This window comes from Hippocampus bargibanti, linkage group LG02 (genome assembly GCF_051943395.1).
Source record: "Hippocampus bargibanti isolate YZ-2025 linkage group LG02, ASM5194339v1, whole genome shotgun sequence".
NCBI classification, from domain to species: Eukaryota; Metazoa; Chordata; class Actinopteri; order Syngnathiformes; family Syngnathidae; genus Hippocampus; species Hippocampus bargibanti.
Genome location: NC_142735.1, coordinates 9,388,953 through 9,404,651, shown reverse-complemented (window position 1 = coordinate 9,404,651; position 15,699 = coordinate 9,388,953). Strand labels below are relative to the sequence as shown.

Sequence of the window (15,699 nt, the reverse complement as noted above, 5' to 3'; positions counted from 1 at the left end):
TAATTCGGTAGGATTCCATCCAACGCAATGTAAATTAACCATTCAATATTTTCATGGTAGTGTACATCATTCATTTATTGAGTTTGTTGAAATGGCCTTGCCAATTCTTTGCCTATATTTTCTCACCAGAAATTGATTTAAAATGTTCCACATGGAATAATCCCAGTTGAATGCAGTGGTTTTATGTAGAGCAGTGTCACCTTATTCATGTACTGTATATTTTACACAGCGACCACATCATTCGAAAGCTTATTGTGTTTAATATTTTATCACGCCAACGTGTCCCAAGTCTATCGTTCACATTTTCAAACATATTTAAATTGAATTTAGCCAGGTGCGTCCAGTGAATTGGTACGATTGGTTACTGGATATTTTTCACCCTGCTGCACCTGCTCCGCCCATATCTGTCTGTATGCCTTTGATGATGTAGTCTTTTCTTTTGTGTCACATCTCTGACCTCAGCATGTTTGTTTCTCTCGCCTAAATCCCTCTCCTGTTGGCGCCAGGGTATAAGAGGGAGGGGTGCGTTCGTGCCACACACATTCTGTGAGTGAGGCTCAGCGTAAGCATCAGGTAAAGCGCACGCACACATGCACAGTGCACACGCCCTCTGTGTGGTATGTGGACGATTTCAGTGACTTTGACAATCTGGATGATGTAACTCTGTCCCTTCTTTTCAGACCCAGCAATCATGTCCTGTGACAAATCCAAATCCTCGTCCCAGACTGATGGGAAGGCCGCTCAGAGCAAGAAGTCAGAGTTCGGTCTGACTTCCTACAAGGTGAGGACCTCGCTCACATGAACTTCTCAAAAGGAAACTGAAAAATCTCATTTTGTGTTGCTTCTTCTAGATGTTGGTCTTCGACCAGGAAAACTTTCAGGGCCGCATGATCGAGATCAGCAGCGAGGTGATGAACATATGCGAGCTGGGCATGGAACGCGTGCGCTCCCTCCGTGTCGAAAGCGGCCCGTAAGTGCCCGCAAACCCTCACCCCATTCTTCTCTGTCAACTTCTGTGTATGTGATGGCTGCTACGTAATGCCATTTGATTGGCAGATTCGTGGGCTTTGAGCAGATAAACCTCTGTGGTGAGATGTACATCTTGGAGAAGGGAGAGTATCCTCGCTGGGATTCCTGGAGTAACTGTCAGAAGAATGATTACCTACTGTCCTTCAGGCCTGTTCGAATGGTACACAAAAAGAAAAACAAGCTTGCTTTTTGGGCTCCCCTTGCCAGTGAGCCACCACCGCTGAGCTTCTCTGGGTCGTTCACAACAGGACCCTGAAAAGCACAAGATCTGCCTGCATGAGTTGGGAGAGTTCAAGGGCCGCAAGATGGAGATCATGGATGACGACGTACCCAGTCTGTTCTCTTATGGTTTCACTGACAGAGTTGGCAGCATCATGGTCAGCTGCGGAACGTGAGTGTCGCTCACAGTAGTGAAACCTTGGCTCGGTAGTTACCAGTTGTTGCGTTTCTGTGGTTTACTTCTGTTTTTTTTTTCTTTCCTCAGCTTTCTGGGATATCAGTTCCCCGGCTACCGTGGCAGCCAGTACTTGCTGGAAAAGGGTGAATACAAGCACTTTAACGAGTACGGCGCCCGCACCCCTCAGCTGCAGTCCGTGCGTCGCATCCGCGACATGCAGTGGCACCAACAAGGCTGCTACACCATGGCCAGCAAGTGAGGCTTGGGGAAGGAGAGAAAGAGAAAGACCAGAAGTGAGGGAGAAGGGTGTAAGAAGAAGGGAAGGGGAAGAGATGTCTCAGGCCTTACCTGACCACCTTTAACGGCCAAAAGGGGGAAGTGTGATATTTTTCTCGACCTGGATCTCATCGCGTGGAATGGACCTCCACTCCTCACTGTCCATTTTTCTCTTTCTCCCCTCTGGGCTGATCTCTCTATTTTTTAAAAACATTTTTGTCCCTATCTTCATTCCCTTCAAAGCTCTGAAGATGGAACAAGACACATATTGCCATTTTTCATAACATTTGCAGTTCAAGGTACAATGCACCATGGGAAACCGAGTCTTTGGCAATTCCTGCTCTGGCACCTGTGCATTCCACACAAACACTCTACTGAACAGAATCCTGGCCGAGTTTTCAATAAAAGCAATGTTGTTTCAGAAATGTTGTTAGTTGACTTGCTTTTAAACCATGCATTGCTATGTCAGCTTCACATGACTTAACGTGGCCAATATTAAGAAACAGTATAACTTCTGTGTGATGACAGTTGGATCATCTGTTCTTGAAACGAATATTTGCCCAATATGCCTTTTAACATCGAATGTTGGTCTATCTATCAGTACAAAGATAATAAAATGTTGAAAATGACAGTACCTCCATCTAAATGCCATCTGTACTTTTTATTTGTAGTTTTTTTTTCAATCATGACAGTTTTCTTACTAAAAATATGATTATACAACATAATATTACAGTCAAACACTTGGATTAAAACAAAACACCAGAAAGTTCTTGAGTGTGGACATGCACTACTGTAATGTATATGAACATAACTCTGCATGCATGGCCATTACACACGATGAGATGTGAAAATAGACAATAGAAAATGTTGTTTTTTTGCCTATTTATTATGCACGACGTTAGATGATGTACTGTATTTGCTCACAACATCTACTCCTTGGGTAATAGCTGCCCTTATAAATGATTACAATTCGTATATAGAAGTTGAAGTATGCTGTACATTATTTGAAATGTAAAAAAAAAACGCTAACACAAGCGGAAAGTCAGACAGCTCACCGTGCATGTGCATGTTATGCTTTTATCAATCCGACCGTACGCAGCGATAAAAAAAAAGTATCCGATTGAGGATTACTTTTGCTGGATTGCAGTGACAATAGTAGCGATCGGCGGCAGCATTGTTGTTGGCTACCAGCAGTTGAGACCAAATGGATTTGAGCCAAAATGGTCTTTGTAAAATCGTTTACAATTTTTTTCCTGTATAAAAGTTGTAGTATGCCATACATTATTTGAAATGATAAAAAAATGTATAAAATATGGGGAAAATGTATGAATGGACATGTATACACCAAAGCCATCCAAGCACGCCTTGGGAAGACTGCTATTATCAAATGTATTTTATTTTATTTATTTACTTTTAATAAAACATGACCCAGCACTTTAGCCATTATGTCCCGTCTCTTTTTGTTACATTTAATCTTGATGACAATTATTATTATTATTATTATTATTATTATTATTATTATTATTAAATATAAAAATGGAAAACCATACATTAGCTGCAGAAAACTTAAGTTGCGGTATGATCCCTGCTCTGTTTCATGCCATTCCTCATTTAGTGCACATCACCGGGACATCATTCTGACAAACTCTGAAAGAAGCAAATGAAGGAGAATTTATGTCAATTTTTTTCTGACGCAGTTGACAGAAAATGCAGACAGGACTTAGCGCTCACCCTCAAAGTCCACCAAACCATCTCCGTTGAGGTCGACGTCTCTGAGAATTTCGTTGATCTCTCTGTTGGTCACCTGTTCTCCCATCAGTTTCTTCATGGCCTCACGTAGCTCCGTTAAACTGATCTGACCGTCACCATTGGAGTCAAACTGGGACCAAAGAGAGAATGACACAGGGCATGATTTATTGCAAGGAAATTTCAGCGATTTTAAAAGAGTCGTTTCACAATTCAAGACCTCTTTGAATGCATCGCGTAGTTCTTTCACTCCAATCATGTCGGCGGTCTCTGCCAACATTTTGGGTCCCATCAGCTCCACAAAATCCTCAAAGTCCACTTTGCCTCCACCCGTTGGACAGATACATTTGAGGCTTTATGAATGAGTTAAAAATAGAACAAGACGTATTCTATTGAGTCTATGTTTATGGTCCACTCACAAATCTGCTGACTCAATTCAATGAGTTCCATCTCGGTGGGCATGTATCCCATGGTCCTCATGCACTCCCCGAGGTCTTTGTGGCTAATGTAGCCATCCTTATTTTTATCAAACTCCACAAAAGCTTCACGAAGCTCTGGTGACACACATGTGATTACAAAAATGGAAACCAGGAATGTTATTTTGTTTGATCGAGAAGAAAAAACTCACCGTCCATTTCTTCCGCTCTCAGCTCTCGGTCCTGTTGGGAGCAATGTGGTTTAAATGTTTGCCTACTGTCAATTATTCAACAATTTCATGGGCAGGTTTAAATGAAGTTATGAAAAACTTTTTTTATGTGGTGAAATCAAGGAAGAATGAAACAATGAAGAGTGCCTCCGGCCATGAATGGAATTCCTACATTGGTCTTCATTTTGAATTGGATTTACACTCAACAGCGTAAACAACATGAAAGAATGGAATCAATGTCTGCCTTCATAAAGATAAAGCTTCATTTTTATAGCAAGATAAGCACATTTAGTTGAAGGTGGACTTGAATGGCTCTGCGCTACATACGAGTGATCATTATTGTTATGATTGATTTTATTATTGTATATCAGACATATACAAGTGCATCTCAATAAATTAAAATGTCTGGGAAACTTTTCTCATTTAAATAGTAAACAAAGTACCGTAAATTCCGGACTATAAGGCGCTACTTTTACCCCAAATTTTCAACCCTGCGGCTACTTCAGTGATGTGGCCAATTTATGTAAATTTTCTAACGGCCGCCAGTGGCGCTCGAGTAGAAAAGGTAAAAATAAAACCGGTGGAATATATGCCTCAAGGAAAACTGCAACTTCTCATTTTGTGCATAAATTAAATTAGAGTGAACATACCCTCATCATGGAAAATAAAAAAAACAAAGCATATGACGCAGCTTTCAAACTAAAAGCAATCGAGCTGTCCGATAAAGAAGGAAACAGAGCTGCTACACGTAAACTCAGCATAAACGAATCGATGGTGAGACGCTGGAAATGGCAGCGGGACAGAACTGGAGCAAAGTAAAAAGATGAAAAAAAGCTTTCAGAGGTAATAAAAGCAGGTGGCCCGAACTGGGTGAAGACTGGGTGAACACACAGAGAGCCGATGGCCGAGGTGTTTCGACTGTGCAGATCAGACTGAAAGCAAAAACAATCGCCACCGAAAAGAAAATTCCGGATTGACAGCGAGAGAGAGGCTGAGGTAGTGTGTGACGACGTCTATACTACACTGTTGTCATTCCGACACATAAAACCTTTCCAACCCAAATATAATCCCAACAAACAGTCATGACTGATTAATAACACAAATAATAAGTATAAATTCAATGGACTGAAATATGTTAAAACAATGCATCTTGTTTTCCTTTCAGCTTTTCCCTTCAAGGGGTCGCCACGGCGAATCAGTGTCCTCCATCTTCAGCAGTTTGATTCAATGGGCGAGAACAAGGCTATTATCCCAAATAAGTGCTTCAAAAACAACATCCAATCACAGTCTGCTCTGAAATATGCATTTATTATACTGTATGACAATAATATTGTCCATTCTGTGTGTGAAAATTATTGTTTGTTGACATATCTTACCCACGAGCCAAATGAGCACAATCACGATACAAATATGAATGTTGTGATGTTTTTATAATGGAAAATCAACTAAGATGTTGGTCAGTAATTTTTCATCAGTGACGTGCAGTGAGGTTCATAGCTGGTGAGGCACTGACGTCATCACAGTCAGATTTACAAACATATGAACTCTACAGAGTAGCTTATTCACCATTTGATTGGCAACAGTTAACGTGTTTTGTTTAAAATGTCATGTCAGCATTCTTTATATAAACTGTAGCATCGAAAAAAAGAATTACAAAAACGTTATCGTGTTACCTTTACAGCGATACCTCGGTCCTCGACCATAATTCGTTCCAGGACCCTGTTCAAAAAGCGATTTGTTCGAACATCGAAACCATCGCTTTGCTCCTGTCACTTGCGAGTTGACAGCAGGGGGTGGGGGGGGGGTCTGCCTCTCCCGGCCGTACTCCACCTGCTGTCAATTCTCTAATCACGGACACGGGGCATTTATACGGTTCGCGATCACCTCGCCAATGCCGGATGATTGACTCGCCACCGTACCTGGACTCTTCCTTCGATGCGCGAGTGTATTCGCTCTGAGGTATTTTCCCTGCGTCCCGTAAATTTATGTCATCTTCCGGGATTGCGTAATTTTTCACCCTCGTATGCCATTTGCTTTTTGGCGTAGTAAGCGGGTCGGATCACCCCCTGCCTTCTTACTCGCTGTGTTTTCTTTTATTTGTGAATAAACATCCTGCTTGGGTAGTACGTTTCTGCCGCCTGCTTTGGGATCCCAAACATTCCACTACGTTCCGACAAGTCAGCTGCTGTCACTCTCGCTCGGAACGTGACAGCTACGGATGACTCAGGATGTTCTTTTCTCTTAAAATATCTATCCAATGACACTTGCTCTCACTCCCACAGCCACATCACTAGATTTCACAGCCTTCTTATTCTTTAATATCGTACTGATCGTAGATTTCGCCATGCTGTATTCCCTAGCCAGATCAGACACTCGCACACCTCCTTCATATTTTGAGATTATTTCTTTGTTAAATGCAATAGTTGTACGCACTACTTTTCTTTTTTCACTTGTAGCAGCACTTACTTTCTTTGGAGGCATGATTAGGGGCTAAAACTCTTCGTACACCTATATTAAACGCTACAGCAAAACGCAGCACGTCCGCAAGCGACAACAGTTGGTCACGGAGAGAGCGATACACCCGTACGCCGCTCAGCACCCCACCCTCGCGTACGCACTCAGGCGTCGTATTGGCGTTCGAACACCGATTGGTGTTCGAACGCCGAAGCAAGAATATCTCGAATATTTTGTTCGTACTCTGATTTGTTCGAACTGTGAGGCGTTCGAGAACCGAGGTACCACTGTACTTATAAATGATGTCCATGTGCCGCTCCTTCTGAAGAAAGGCATCTATAGCTTCTTTGGAGTAGCATTCCTTATCTTTCTTCGGTTTTAAGTCTCTCTATTTCTTTCAATTTAGATATGTAATCCTCCATTCTGAAAATAAGGCCAAGCAACACGAAAAAATGACTGGATGGTTGCACTTAACTTGCTAACTGTTTACTGTAACTTGCTCTCACTAATTCTATTATGCTGCAGCCGAGGAGGCGCAAGAATCTCTGTAATCACCAGCGCCCCCTGTCATGAGGCAGGAGAACTGTGTGCCTCATCTCTGCACACAGTTTTGATGTAGTACAGTGTAGTACAGTGTACAGTGTTTATAATGTAAAGTGACTCTACATTATATACACCAGCTAAACTGTAGAAATTTAGTTCATATACTAAAAGTGTTTGAACACTTTAATAGCAATATGCAGAGGGACAACAATGCGGTCTCACTGAGCAAGCCAGCAAAGTTAGCATAGTGATTGCGCAATCCATGGTGAGGCTCAGCCGGCTGCTGCCTCACTGCTAGTCTCTACTCAGTATTTGATCGGTAAATGTGAAAATTCAGCGATTTTGAAAAAAAAATCCAAAAACGGTGAAGTTAAATGGAAAAGAACGTTAAAGTACAAATCACCAAATACATATAACTGTTTAATTTATTTTTTCATTTGATATTTCCATGACAGGTTTCCATGATGACAGGTGAGACACTGCCTCACCTGCCTCCCTGACTGCATGTCACTGTTTTTCATCACAACACGAGTGCCACATAATTCAAAGTTAGTCATTTGAACGATGGACCCCAAAGCGATGATGCGTTACATTTGGGTCATGTTGGAGGGATGAAGATGAGCGAGGGTCATCGAGGGTGCATTCAAAGCTTATTACGTACGACTGTCAGCAAAAAGCCTCGCTTGAGAAAGACGCAGGCAGGGCCCGCGATGCTGTGCAGTGTGTTGCTGTTCTTCACCAACATCCCGAAAGGCTCTCTGAACAGCTCCTTTTTCACTTCCTCATCTTGCTTTTCATCCTCTTCTTGCTGTTGCGCACCCCTGAGGCCCCTCACTTGACGCCCAAGGGACCCATCTGACGCCCCCTTTAGTGGCAGACCAGGTTGTTAGTCTCGCCTTCAGTCACTTTGTTGACACTCGAAGCAAAACGACATCTTTTACGGAAGTGAACATTTCATAGAAACTTTTAAAAGATTTCTATTTGACAGAAGTGCCTTGACTCAAACTTTTTCTTGTCAAATCTGCCGACAGTAATGTTCACTAATGTTTTTCCCCCAATGTAAAACGGCCAACAGATTTGAAGATATGGAATATTGTTGTAAATTATTATACTATTGATCAGACCATCAATTCTTTGAGTAATTTAATAACATTGATTTCGCATTATTGAACAGAACAGCGTTTGTGCTAGGTCCAGATGTTAGTTTTGTACACTTGGTGTCCCCATTGTCACATTTTACTGTAGTATCTGTCTCTGAGTGGGTATGGCTTTAAAACATTCTATTATTTCTTCATTTAAAAACATGACAAATGCCAATATGTTGGTTAGTGTGTACTGCACTCAATTATTAGTTTTCTGATATAGGTTATAGGTTCTCACCGGATTGTGCTGTATGTCATCCTGAGGAGGACATTATGCTGCCGATTGTATACAAGTAGATAATCAATAACACTCCTGTCACTGACCCAATTGAAAACATCATGCCATTTGGTTCCCATGTGCTCACTTTCATGAATTGTCGACTCTTCATAGATCTGACGTGCTCTTGCGTCATTTTCAGTCAAAAGTTGAACCTTTAAAATAAATCTCATTAGAAGTGACTGTTAGATTGTAAATCAATTTGTGACTTTTAACTTTATATAATTATTTGAATTTATTAAAAATCTTAATATCGAGGAACATAGAATAATAAAATTATTTATGCTAAAATAAAATATTATTTAAATAGCCGATTGTTAATAACATACACATTTACATAAATCAGACTTGTACTCCATTACCAAGATAAAAAATTCTTCAGGGATCTGAAAGGGATGGTAAATACGTATACAATTGCATACATGTTAAAATCTTCTTTCTTATGACATATTTTGTCATAAAGTCATGGTCATTGACAAGAAAAAGCATCTCTGGGTTAAATGCCTAACAGGCTAAGCCCGCATGCTCAACTAAGTTTGATTTAGAAGGGAAAATCATTCCTGAAAATTGGGAACATTGTTATGCTCTTTACTGTCAATCTTTGCCAATGATAATACTTTGCTTCTTACCTTCCTCATTTTTTCTTTCATGGATGATTTGGTGCAGTTGCCCATCTCCAACCTCCCCACCTATTTGTCCCTGTTCTTCTCTGAAACACTTTCTCTCAAGCAACTCTTCACTTTATTCCTACTGGTCTCCTCACTGGCTGCCCGTCTCCGAAATCAGCAACTCCAGTCGTGGAGAAAAACTTCAGATGTTTCCCCGTAGTGCGGTGTGAGGCCACACAGTGATGAGAAGCGCCTCAAATCTCTGCCCGGTACAGTATTCAAAAAGTCGACTGACTCCGCCCACCTTTGGCTTTCCCAAAGTGTCATCGTAACACATAAATCAATGTGTCAACTGAACACATCACATGGTGCATGTCTATTTCTCTTTTTCACACTGATGAAGTGCTGTAATCTCTCTTGTATCAGCACCCAAATGACTTCATCCGTGGCAAGAACACTTTTCGGAGGAGTTAAGAGGGCAAAAACAGAAGGGGATTAATCGTTGCCGTATCGGATTAAGGGGAAGGATGTGATGATGAAATGGAGAGATGAAAGGGTACGGGCTAAGATATCAATAAAAAACAGTGAGAAAACTTCTATTTGCCGTTTTATTGCAAGAACTGAAAGGAGCCACTGGATCGCAGGGTAGACATATCAATACATCGATTAAATGGGTACATCATTACATCTTTACTAACAATCGCTGGTAGATGTTGTATTCCATTAGGTATTAATATTTGGTTGATCCGGAACGTGCAATTGAGTAACTGTACTGAAAAAGAATTCCAATACACGCAACATACAACAAATGAACTGGTCCGGTCAAAGAGTGCTTCCAGGTTGTGGATTAGCCAGTCTACACTGCCGGCGTCCATTTTGGAAGACTAGGTAGCCCACAAAGTGCCATTTGGGGTTGTTCGACCCTGTTAACATGGTAAACTGTCCACTGTAGTAACTGCTGTTATAGTCCGGGTGGAAAATCTGGGGAAATTTCTTTTGGCTTCCAAATATCAAACAAACCAAGGATTTAAGGCCCATCGGAAAGAAAAGCTAACAACAAAGGCAACCCCCTCCTTTCACCGTGAGCTGTTGCTATAGTTACACGGCACAAAGATCTCCCTCATTTGGGAAGATTAAGCAAACCACGGATTTCAATGTCCACCCAGAAGAATGGGGAATGATGAAGATGACTTTGGCGGTCCACACCTCCCATTTTACCGTGTACTGTTGCAATGGCTACATCATTGGTGATTAGGATTCTGTGGCGAACATTACGCTTAAATACAAAAATGCTGTTGTTTCCCGTGTCCTCGTCACTCAAAAAGATAGGCATACAACGCCATGGACTTTTCCATGCCTGGTGGGCATCATGAGGTCTCAATCTCAGTCATTGCAGGCTGACAGATGCACATGCATGCGTTGATAATGCAGATAAACTAACCTTGATACTCTTACTTTATTTATTTCCAATAGATAAATACTGTACCATATTTTCCGGTGTATAAGGTACATTCAGAAGTCTTCATTTTCTTCAAAAGATGACCCTGCACCTGATATACCGGTGCGCCTTATATGTGGACACCGAAAATTACGCTACATTTTATAAAATCTTATAGGTGTCGTAAAATCACAAGTCTAATCACACAACGAACAGGTCCTACCAATTCTGTTCACTATCTTTTTCTTTTTTTACGCCAATCCTTCAAAATTAGCATTCGTCCTTCTTGTGACTCGTAGCAATAGCATCCAATTTTCACTTGATGAAAGTGTCACTCTGTAATCGCTTTCTTCATTTTGGTTTTATTATACAGTGCTTAATGTTTTCACAAAGTTATTTTATTTGTATTTCCCATAGACTGGACGCTTCAATGAGTCACCCAGGTGAATGTGAGACGAACAATCACCAGCTAACTGATACTGTTATAACTGATTAATTACCAGCTCAGTTCCCTCTTATCACATTTCAATTCATCATTTAAATAGGATTGTGTGTGTGTGTGTGTGCGTGTGTGTGCACATTGAGTACTGGTATGGTTTCAAATGTTCAGCAACTTCAACACCTGGTGTCTTCTATTGGCAATTTAAGGAAGAATGGATGAGGGATGGATGGTTTTCATATGCTTAATAGCATTTACATAAGCATAGTCCAATTATATTCAATTGACACAACCGAATATTCATCTATTCACTTTTCGAACCGATTTACCCTCACGGTGGTCGCGGTTGGTGCTGCAGCATATGATATGCTGTCTTTGGGCAGAAGGCGGGGGACACCCTGAACCGGTTGCCAGCCAATTATGTTGTGTAAAACATTTGCTACCATCATTTGTATGATTTCGGTTTACTTTGTGTGGGCCGAGTTTCCATCAGCGCAAGCAGGAAATGAGCTCATAATTATAGACAGACACTTGTTTCTTTCCACTCATTCCTGATTGCGCAGACACGCTCACCCTTATTTTTGGACATGTCAGGTGACAACTGACATCAGCTGTTTTCCTTTTTTCTGGAGATTTCCAGGTGACGTGAGCATTTTTCATCCTCTTCAGTCTAAGAGGGAATCGGAATGACTCATAGGCCACAGCACTATCTTCGTTTCCCCTCATTTTATTTCAATAAGAGTCCTTTCATTTTATTTCATAAATTTTAAGCATGACAGTTGCTTAACTTAAAGCCGACACAGCAGGATGTAAATGTACACGAACATGTGAGGCAAGGGCACGCTGTCTTTTCTCTTGCTTCTCTTGTGTCAAGACACCATGTGATGGAAAGCCAGCACACAATGGCCGCAGGGTTATGGCTGTATCATCATATCCCTGGCTGAGCATGGCCCTATTTTTGACGGATTACACTTTCCTAACGTTTCCTAAAGCAAGTAAAGGAGCTTAAATCCTCTCCAACACACGCAATCCCATTCTTACCCATGAAGCTCCCTCCATGCACTCCAGGTTTAATGAGATGGAATGCAACTGCTGTTGCTGATAAATTGCAAAAGCAAAATCTAAAACTATAAATGACAATAAATGGGTTGAGTATTTGAATTAATACGGGCCAATGATATTGATGAACGAGCAGATGGTGCTGATTTTCAACCTTCTCTGAAGTATGTACTCAATATTGGTATTCGCAGTTACAAGCAACTTGATGGATTATTGTTCAGGATTTGAATCGTTGCTCTGAAGTAGAAATTTTAGGTATGATGGCCGAGATTGCAACTCAACTATTGTATTTTCAAGTGTATAAGGCACACCGGAGTATAAGGTGAACCCCCAGTGATTGCTGTATTTTGTTACTTTTTCCATATATAAGGCACACCGGACCATAAAATGCGCCTTCAAAGAATGAAAAAAAGTTTTCCAAATATAATATATAAAAGTAATGTAATATAAAAGTTTTCCAAATATAAGATGTAAATGCAGAAAGGTTTTCCAAATATAAGGCACAGCACATTACTATAAGGTGCTGCAGTAGAGGTTAGGGTTACGCACGACTTCTTCTACAGGGGGAAAGGAGTTGCAAGGCCTGTTGTGGCTCAATATTACTTCACACATAAGGGTCATCTTTTGAAGAAAATCAAGGCGTTTGGGTGCGCCTTATACACCGGAAAATACGGTAATAGTTCAGTAACTAGTAAAAAATGTAATTTAAACTTTCCTGCTTCAGGCTATTCATGGAGTGCTTAAAATGTTCTATTAACCTGCCATGCATGTTTTTGGAATGTGAGGGGAAACCTGAGTACCCAGACAAAACCCACGCAGGCACTAGCAGAACATGCAAACTCCAGACAGAGAGCGAGGCCAGAGCCGGATTTGAATCAACGACCTCTGCACTGCACAGCATTTGAGGATCAGGTCTCATTTTTAGGACTTTGAGTGTAATACCAGGGTTTGAAATCACGTCTGCCCGGTGGCCCGGGGCGTACAACTTTTACGTCAGGTGTACAACTTTCAAAACGTCTCGGCCCGGGTGGCTGACAATTTCTTAAAAAAAAAAAGATTATTTTCAAATGTTTGTTTTATTCAATAAAGCAAAGGCGACAAGCAAACTGGTACAAGCCACCTGGACTCCTCTTTCTAAGCTTCCAAAACTTTCAAGTACACTTTTCAATCACAGTATAGTCCGAAGCACGAAACAGGCTTCTGATTGGCTGCCGTGCCGAGTATGCAAATTGCCAAATGAACGGCAGCCAATCAGAAGCCTGTTTCGTGCTTTGGACAATACCGTGACTGAAAAGTGTACTTGAGAGTTTTGAAAGCCGCTTAAAAAGAGGAGTCCACGTGGCTTTGAGCAGACAACGCAAACATTGCATTGTGCACCATTACGATAAACAACAACTGGAGCAAAATCTTCAGCAAGGGATATTTACCATAAATTAAGCAACGGAGCATTTGTGGTAGGTACTTCCTTAATTTAAAAAATCCTTTACATGCAACAATGTTTTTTTGGGCGATTAGTCGTCTTATTGTGTTTCAAGTTGTGAAAAATTGGGCAGGCAACTTTTCAGAGTTGTCTGCCCGGATGTCTGCTAACTTTTTGTCATGAGTTTCAGACGCCGGTAATACATTATATAAAGCATTACACATATATTTAATATGAAAAAAATCATCTAACTCTCAAAGTGGTAAAAATCACCTTCAGCATGACTCCACCTTTCCCTACTTTTTGAGCTCCACTCTGCTCTGTTAACTTTGCACCTAGCCATCTGCACCTGTTTGCCATTTTATAGTAGAGAGTGAGGTCCTTTTTTTACCCTCAAGTAGATGTTTACATTACAGTATGGCAAGTTCTAAATGAACAAAGCGAATAACGGAAAGTAATGGAAAAAATATGTTTTTGGTCGTATGGTGCGCTCAATTTAAAAAAAAAAATGGATGTGACTTCATTTTCATGCCACCAGAGAGCTTGATTCCTCTCCCTACCAAATAGCAGGGGTCGACTAGTACTTACTGGCTCACATTAAGCATTTGTTGTTTTATCTGAAACAATGGCAACACACACAGCAGCTTAGCTACCTGTCCAAATACAGAGTCCACGATGGGCAGCAAGTCGACATTCTCCAACTCCTCCTTCACCTGTTCCTTCATGTTGACTTTCCTCTGCGCTCCCTCCATCATCTGCTCAAGCCTCTCGTCCAGCGTCCGCTCATTTTCGGAAGCCGTCTTCAGGAGGTGGACGCCTTTGTGATGGTAATGAGGTTGCGCTGTGGACACTTGGATGTCTGCAGTGATGCTGCCTCTCTTCTCATCAGTGCGCTTCCTCTGCTTCTCTACATTTTTCTTTATGGAAGCCTGAACCTGTTGTGAGAAAAGTGGTTGGAGAACCTCAGGTCAGATATGTATTAGTTTGAAAATATATAGGGATGGATAGATGGATGAATGGATGGATGGATGGATGGATGGATGGATGGATGGATGGATGGATGGATGGATGGATGGATGGATGGATGATAGATGGATAGATAAATAGATAGTTATCACCACTCTGCCCAAGTTTCTAATAAGGTCAATATAAATTACACCAAACAGTAAAAATAAACTAAAAAAGGAACAAAAAATAATCAAAATAAACTAAAGAGATGGACAATCTTGTGTAATCTCTGTCCAATGAACCTAACATTGGGTGGCTGTGTGTGTAAAGGATATGAAATAAAGACACACCTGTTTGGCGGTCCTCTCCTGTGGCACGCTCATGGCTGCAGCACCACCTCCCGCGGCCGCCGATTCTCGAATGATCATGAACATCTCTATGAGCATGCAGCCTCTCTCTCTCCTGATCTCACCCCCGCCCGCCCTCTCCTGTTCCTCTGATCTGCTCTCCGCTCTGTTTTTATTTTGAAAATGCGAAAATCCAGCACAGTCAGTTGAGAAAAAGGTCATTCAATGAGGCCTTTTACCTCAGCAATTGTCGCACTCTCGTTAAAATCTGAATGTTTGTTCATCCTTCAACATGTGGGCCTCTTCCGAGTTGAGTGCTTCCTCTGCCTCTGTGCTTTCTTCTGGGCATGTTTCTGTCGTCGTGGCTTTTTATGGTCAGCTTTTGTCTTGGCCCCAGGATTAAGTTCCTGCACCTCTTCTGCCCTCACTCTCTTTCTGGCGGACTTTAAGGTGACACCCTATACTGTGCCTCCAGCGCTTTACGTCTTGCCCGATCTACCTGTAGCACGGCGACCTCGGTCCTTAATTGGCTCCTATCTTTCAACATGGCCATCTAGGGATACCACTCACTTGACCTCCACAGTAAGGTATCCATAAACTGGGGCACTTGTACACACAAATCTATAAACTATCTAAAACTATAGTTGTTTGTTTATTTATTGACTTATTTTTAGTATTATGCTAAAATATATTTCCAAAAGGTAGACATTCACCAATAAAGAGATGATTCAAAATGTGGTGCAGTGTGATTCAAGAGAGTTTATTTTAAAGTGGAAGCATTGCATTTGGCTTGATTTAATGGGATTATGATTTGGTTTCGCGAGTGGGTATGGCTTTCACATCTATAACTGCTTCATACAACAAAGAGAATGTACAGAAGCGGGTAAGATTGAATGATTGTCTTGTTTGTTGTGTTGTATTATTTAGTTA

At 41.3% G+C, this 15,699-nt stretch overlaps 2 protein-coding genes across 4 annotated transcripts; one reads left to right on the top strand and one right to left on the bottom strand.

Annotated features, from left to right (window-relative positions):
• Positions 1-445: 445 nt before the first annotated feature.
• crybb1l1 (crystallin, beta B1, like 1) lies at positions 446-1,978 on the top strand. Its single transcript, XM_088987713.1, has 6 exons — positions 446-573; positions 681-781; positions 852-970; positions 1,057-1,189; positions 1,278-1,420; positions 1,514-1,978. Exons 2-6 carry the CDS (start codon positions 692-694, stop codon positions 1,683-1,685), a joined length of 657 nt encoding a protein of 218 aa, XP_088843839.1. The 5' UTR covers positions 446-573; positions 681-691; the 3' UTR covers positions 1,686-1,978.
• A 138-nt stretch (positions 1,979-2,116) lies between these two features.
• LOC148901474 (calcium-binding protein 2-like) lies at positions 2,117-14,898 on the bottom strand. Of its 3 annotated transcripts, XM_088987700.1 has the most exons (8): positions 14,773-14,898; positions 14,128-14,409; positions 7,753-7,956; positions 4,077-4,107; positions 3,868-4,002; positions 3,669-3,778; positions 3,434-3,581; positions 2,117-3,349 (listed from the first exon to the last, which is right to left on the bottom strand). In XM_088987700.1, the coding sequence occupies exons 1-8, from the start codon at positions 14,866-14,868 to the stop codon at positions 3,324-3,326; spliced, it is 1,032 nt and encodes a 343-aa protein (XP_088843826.1). In that variant the 5' UTR covers positions 14,869-14,898; the 3' UTR covers positions 2,117-3,323. The 3 variants fall into 3 exon arrangements, with proteins under 3 accessions (XP_088843826.1, XP_088843810.1, XP_088843818.1); XM_088987684.1 differs by lacking the exon at positions 7,753-7,956; XM_088987692.1 differs by lacking the exon at positions 7,753-7,956 and having other exon boundaries at positions 3,669-3,772.
• Between the last annotated feature and the right edge of the window lie 801 nt (positions 14,899-15,699).

Excerpts from the sequence above, each read along its gene's own strand:
- LOC148901474 (XM_088987700.1), bottom strand. The coding sequence starts at position 14,868 with ATGCTCATAGAGATGTTCATGATCATTCGAGAATCGGCGGCCGCGGGA. Across the intron at positions 4,108-7,752 it reads GAGGCTTTTTGCTGACAGTC|GACCGAGAGCTGAGAGCGGA; the intron begins GTACGTAATAAG and ends TGCTCCCAACAG. Across the intron at positions 3,350-3,433 it reads TGGTTTGGTGGACTTTGAGG|AGTTTGTCAGAATGATGTCC; the intron begins GTGAGCGCTAAG and ends TGCTTCTTTCAG.
- crybb1l1 (XM_088987713.1), top strand. The coding sequence starts at position 692 with ATGTCCTGTGACAAATCCAAATCCTCGTCCCAGACTGATGGGAAGGCC. Across the intron at positions 971-1,056 it reads CTCCGTGTCGAAAGCGGCCC|ATTCGTGGGCTTTGAGCAGA; the intron begins GTAAGTGCCCGC and ends TTTGATTGGCAG. Across the intron at positions 1,190-1,277 it reads CCTTCAGGCCTGTTCGAATG|GACCCTGAAAAGCACAAGAT; the intron begins GTACACAAAAAG and ends CGTTCACAACAG.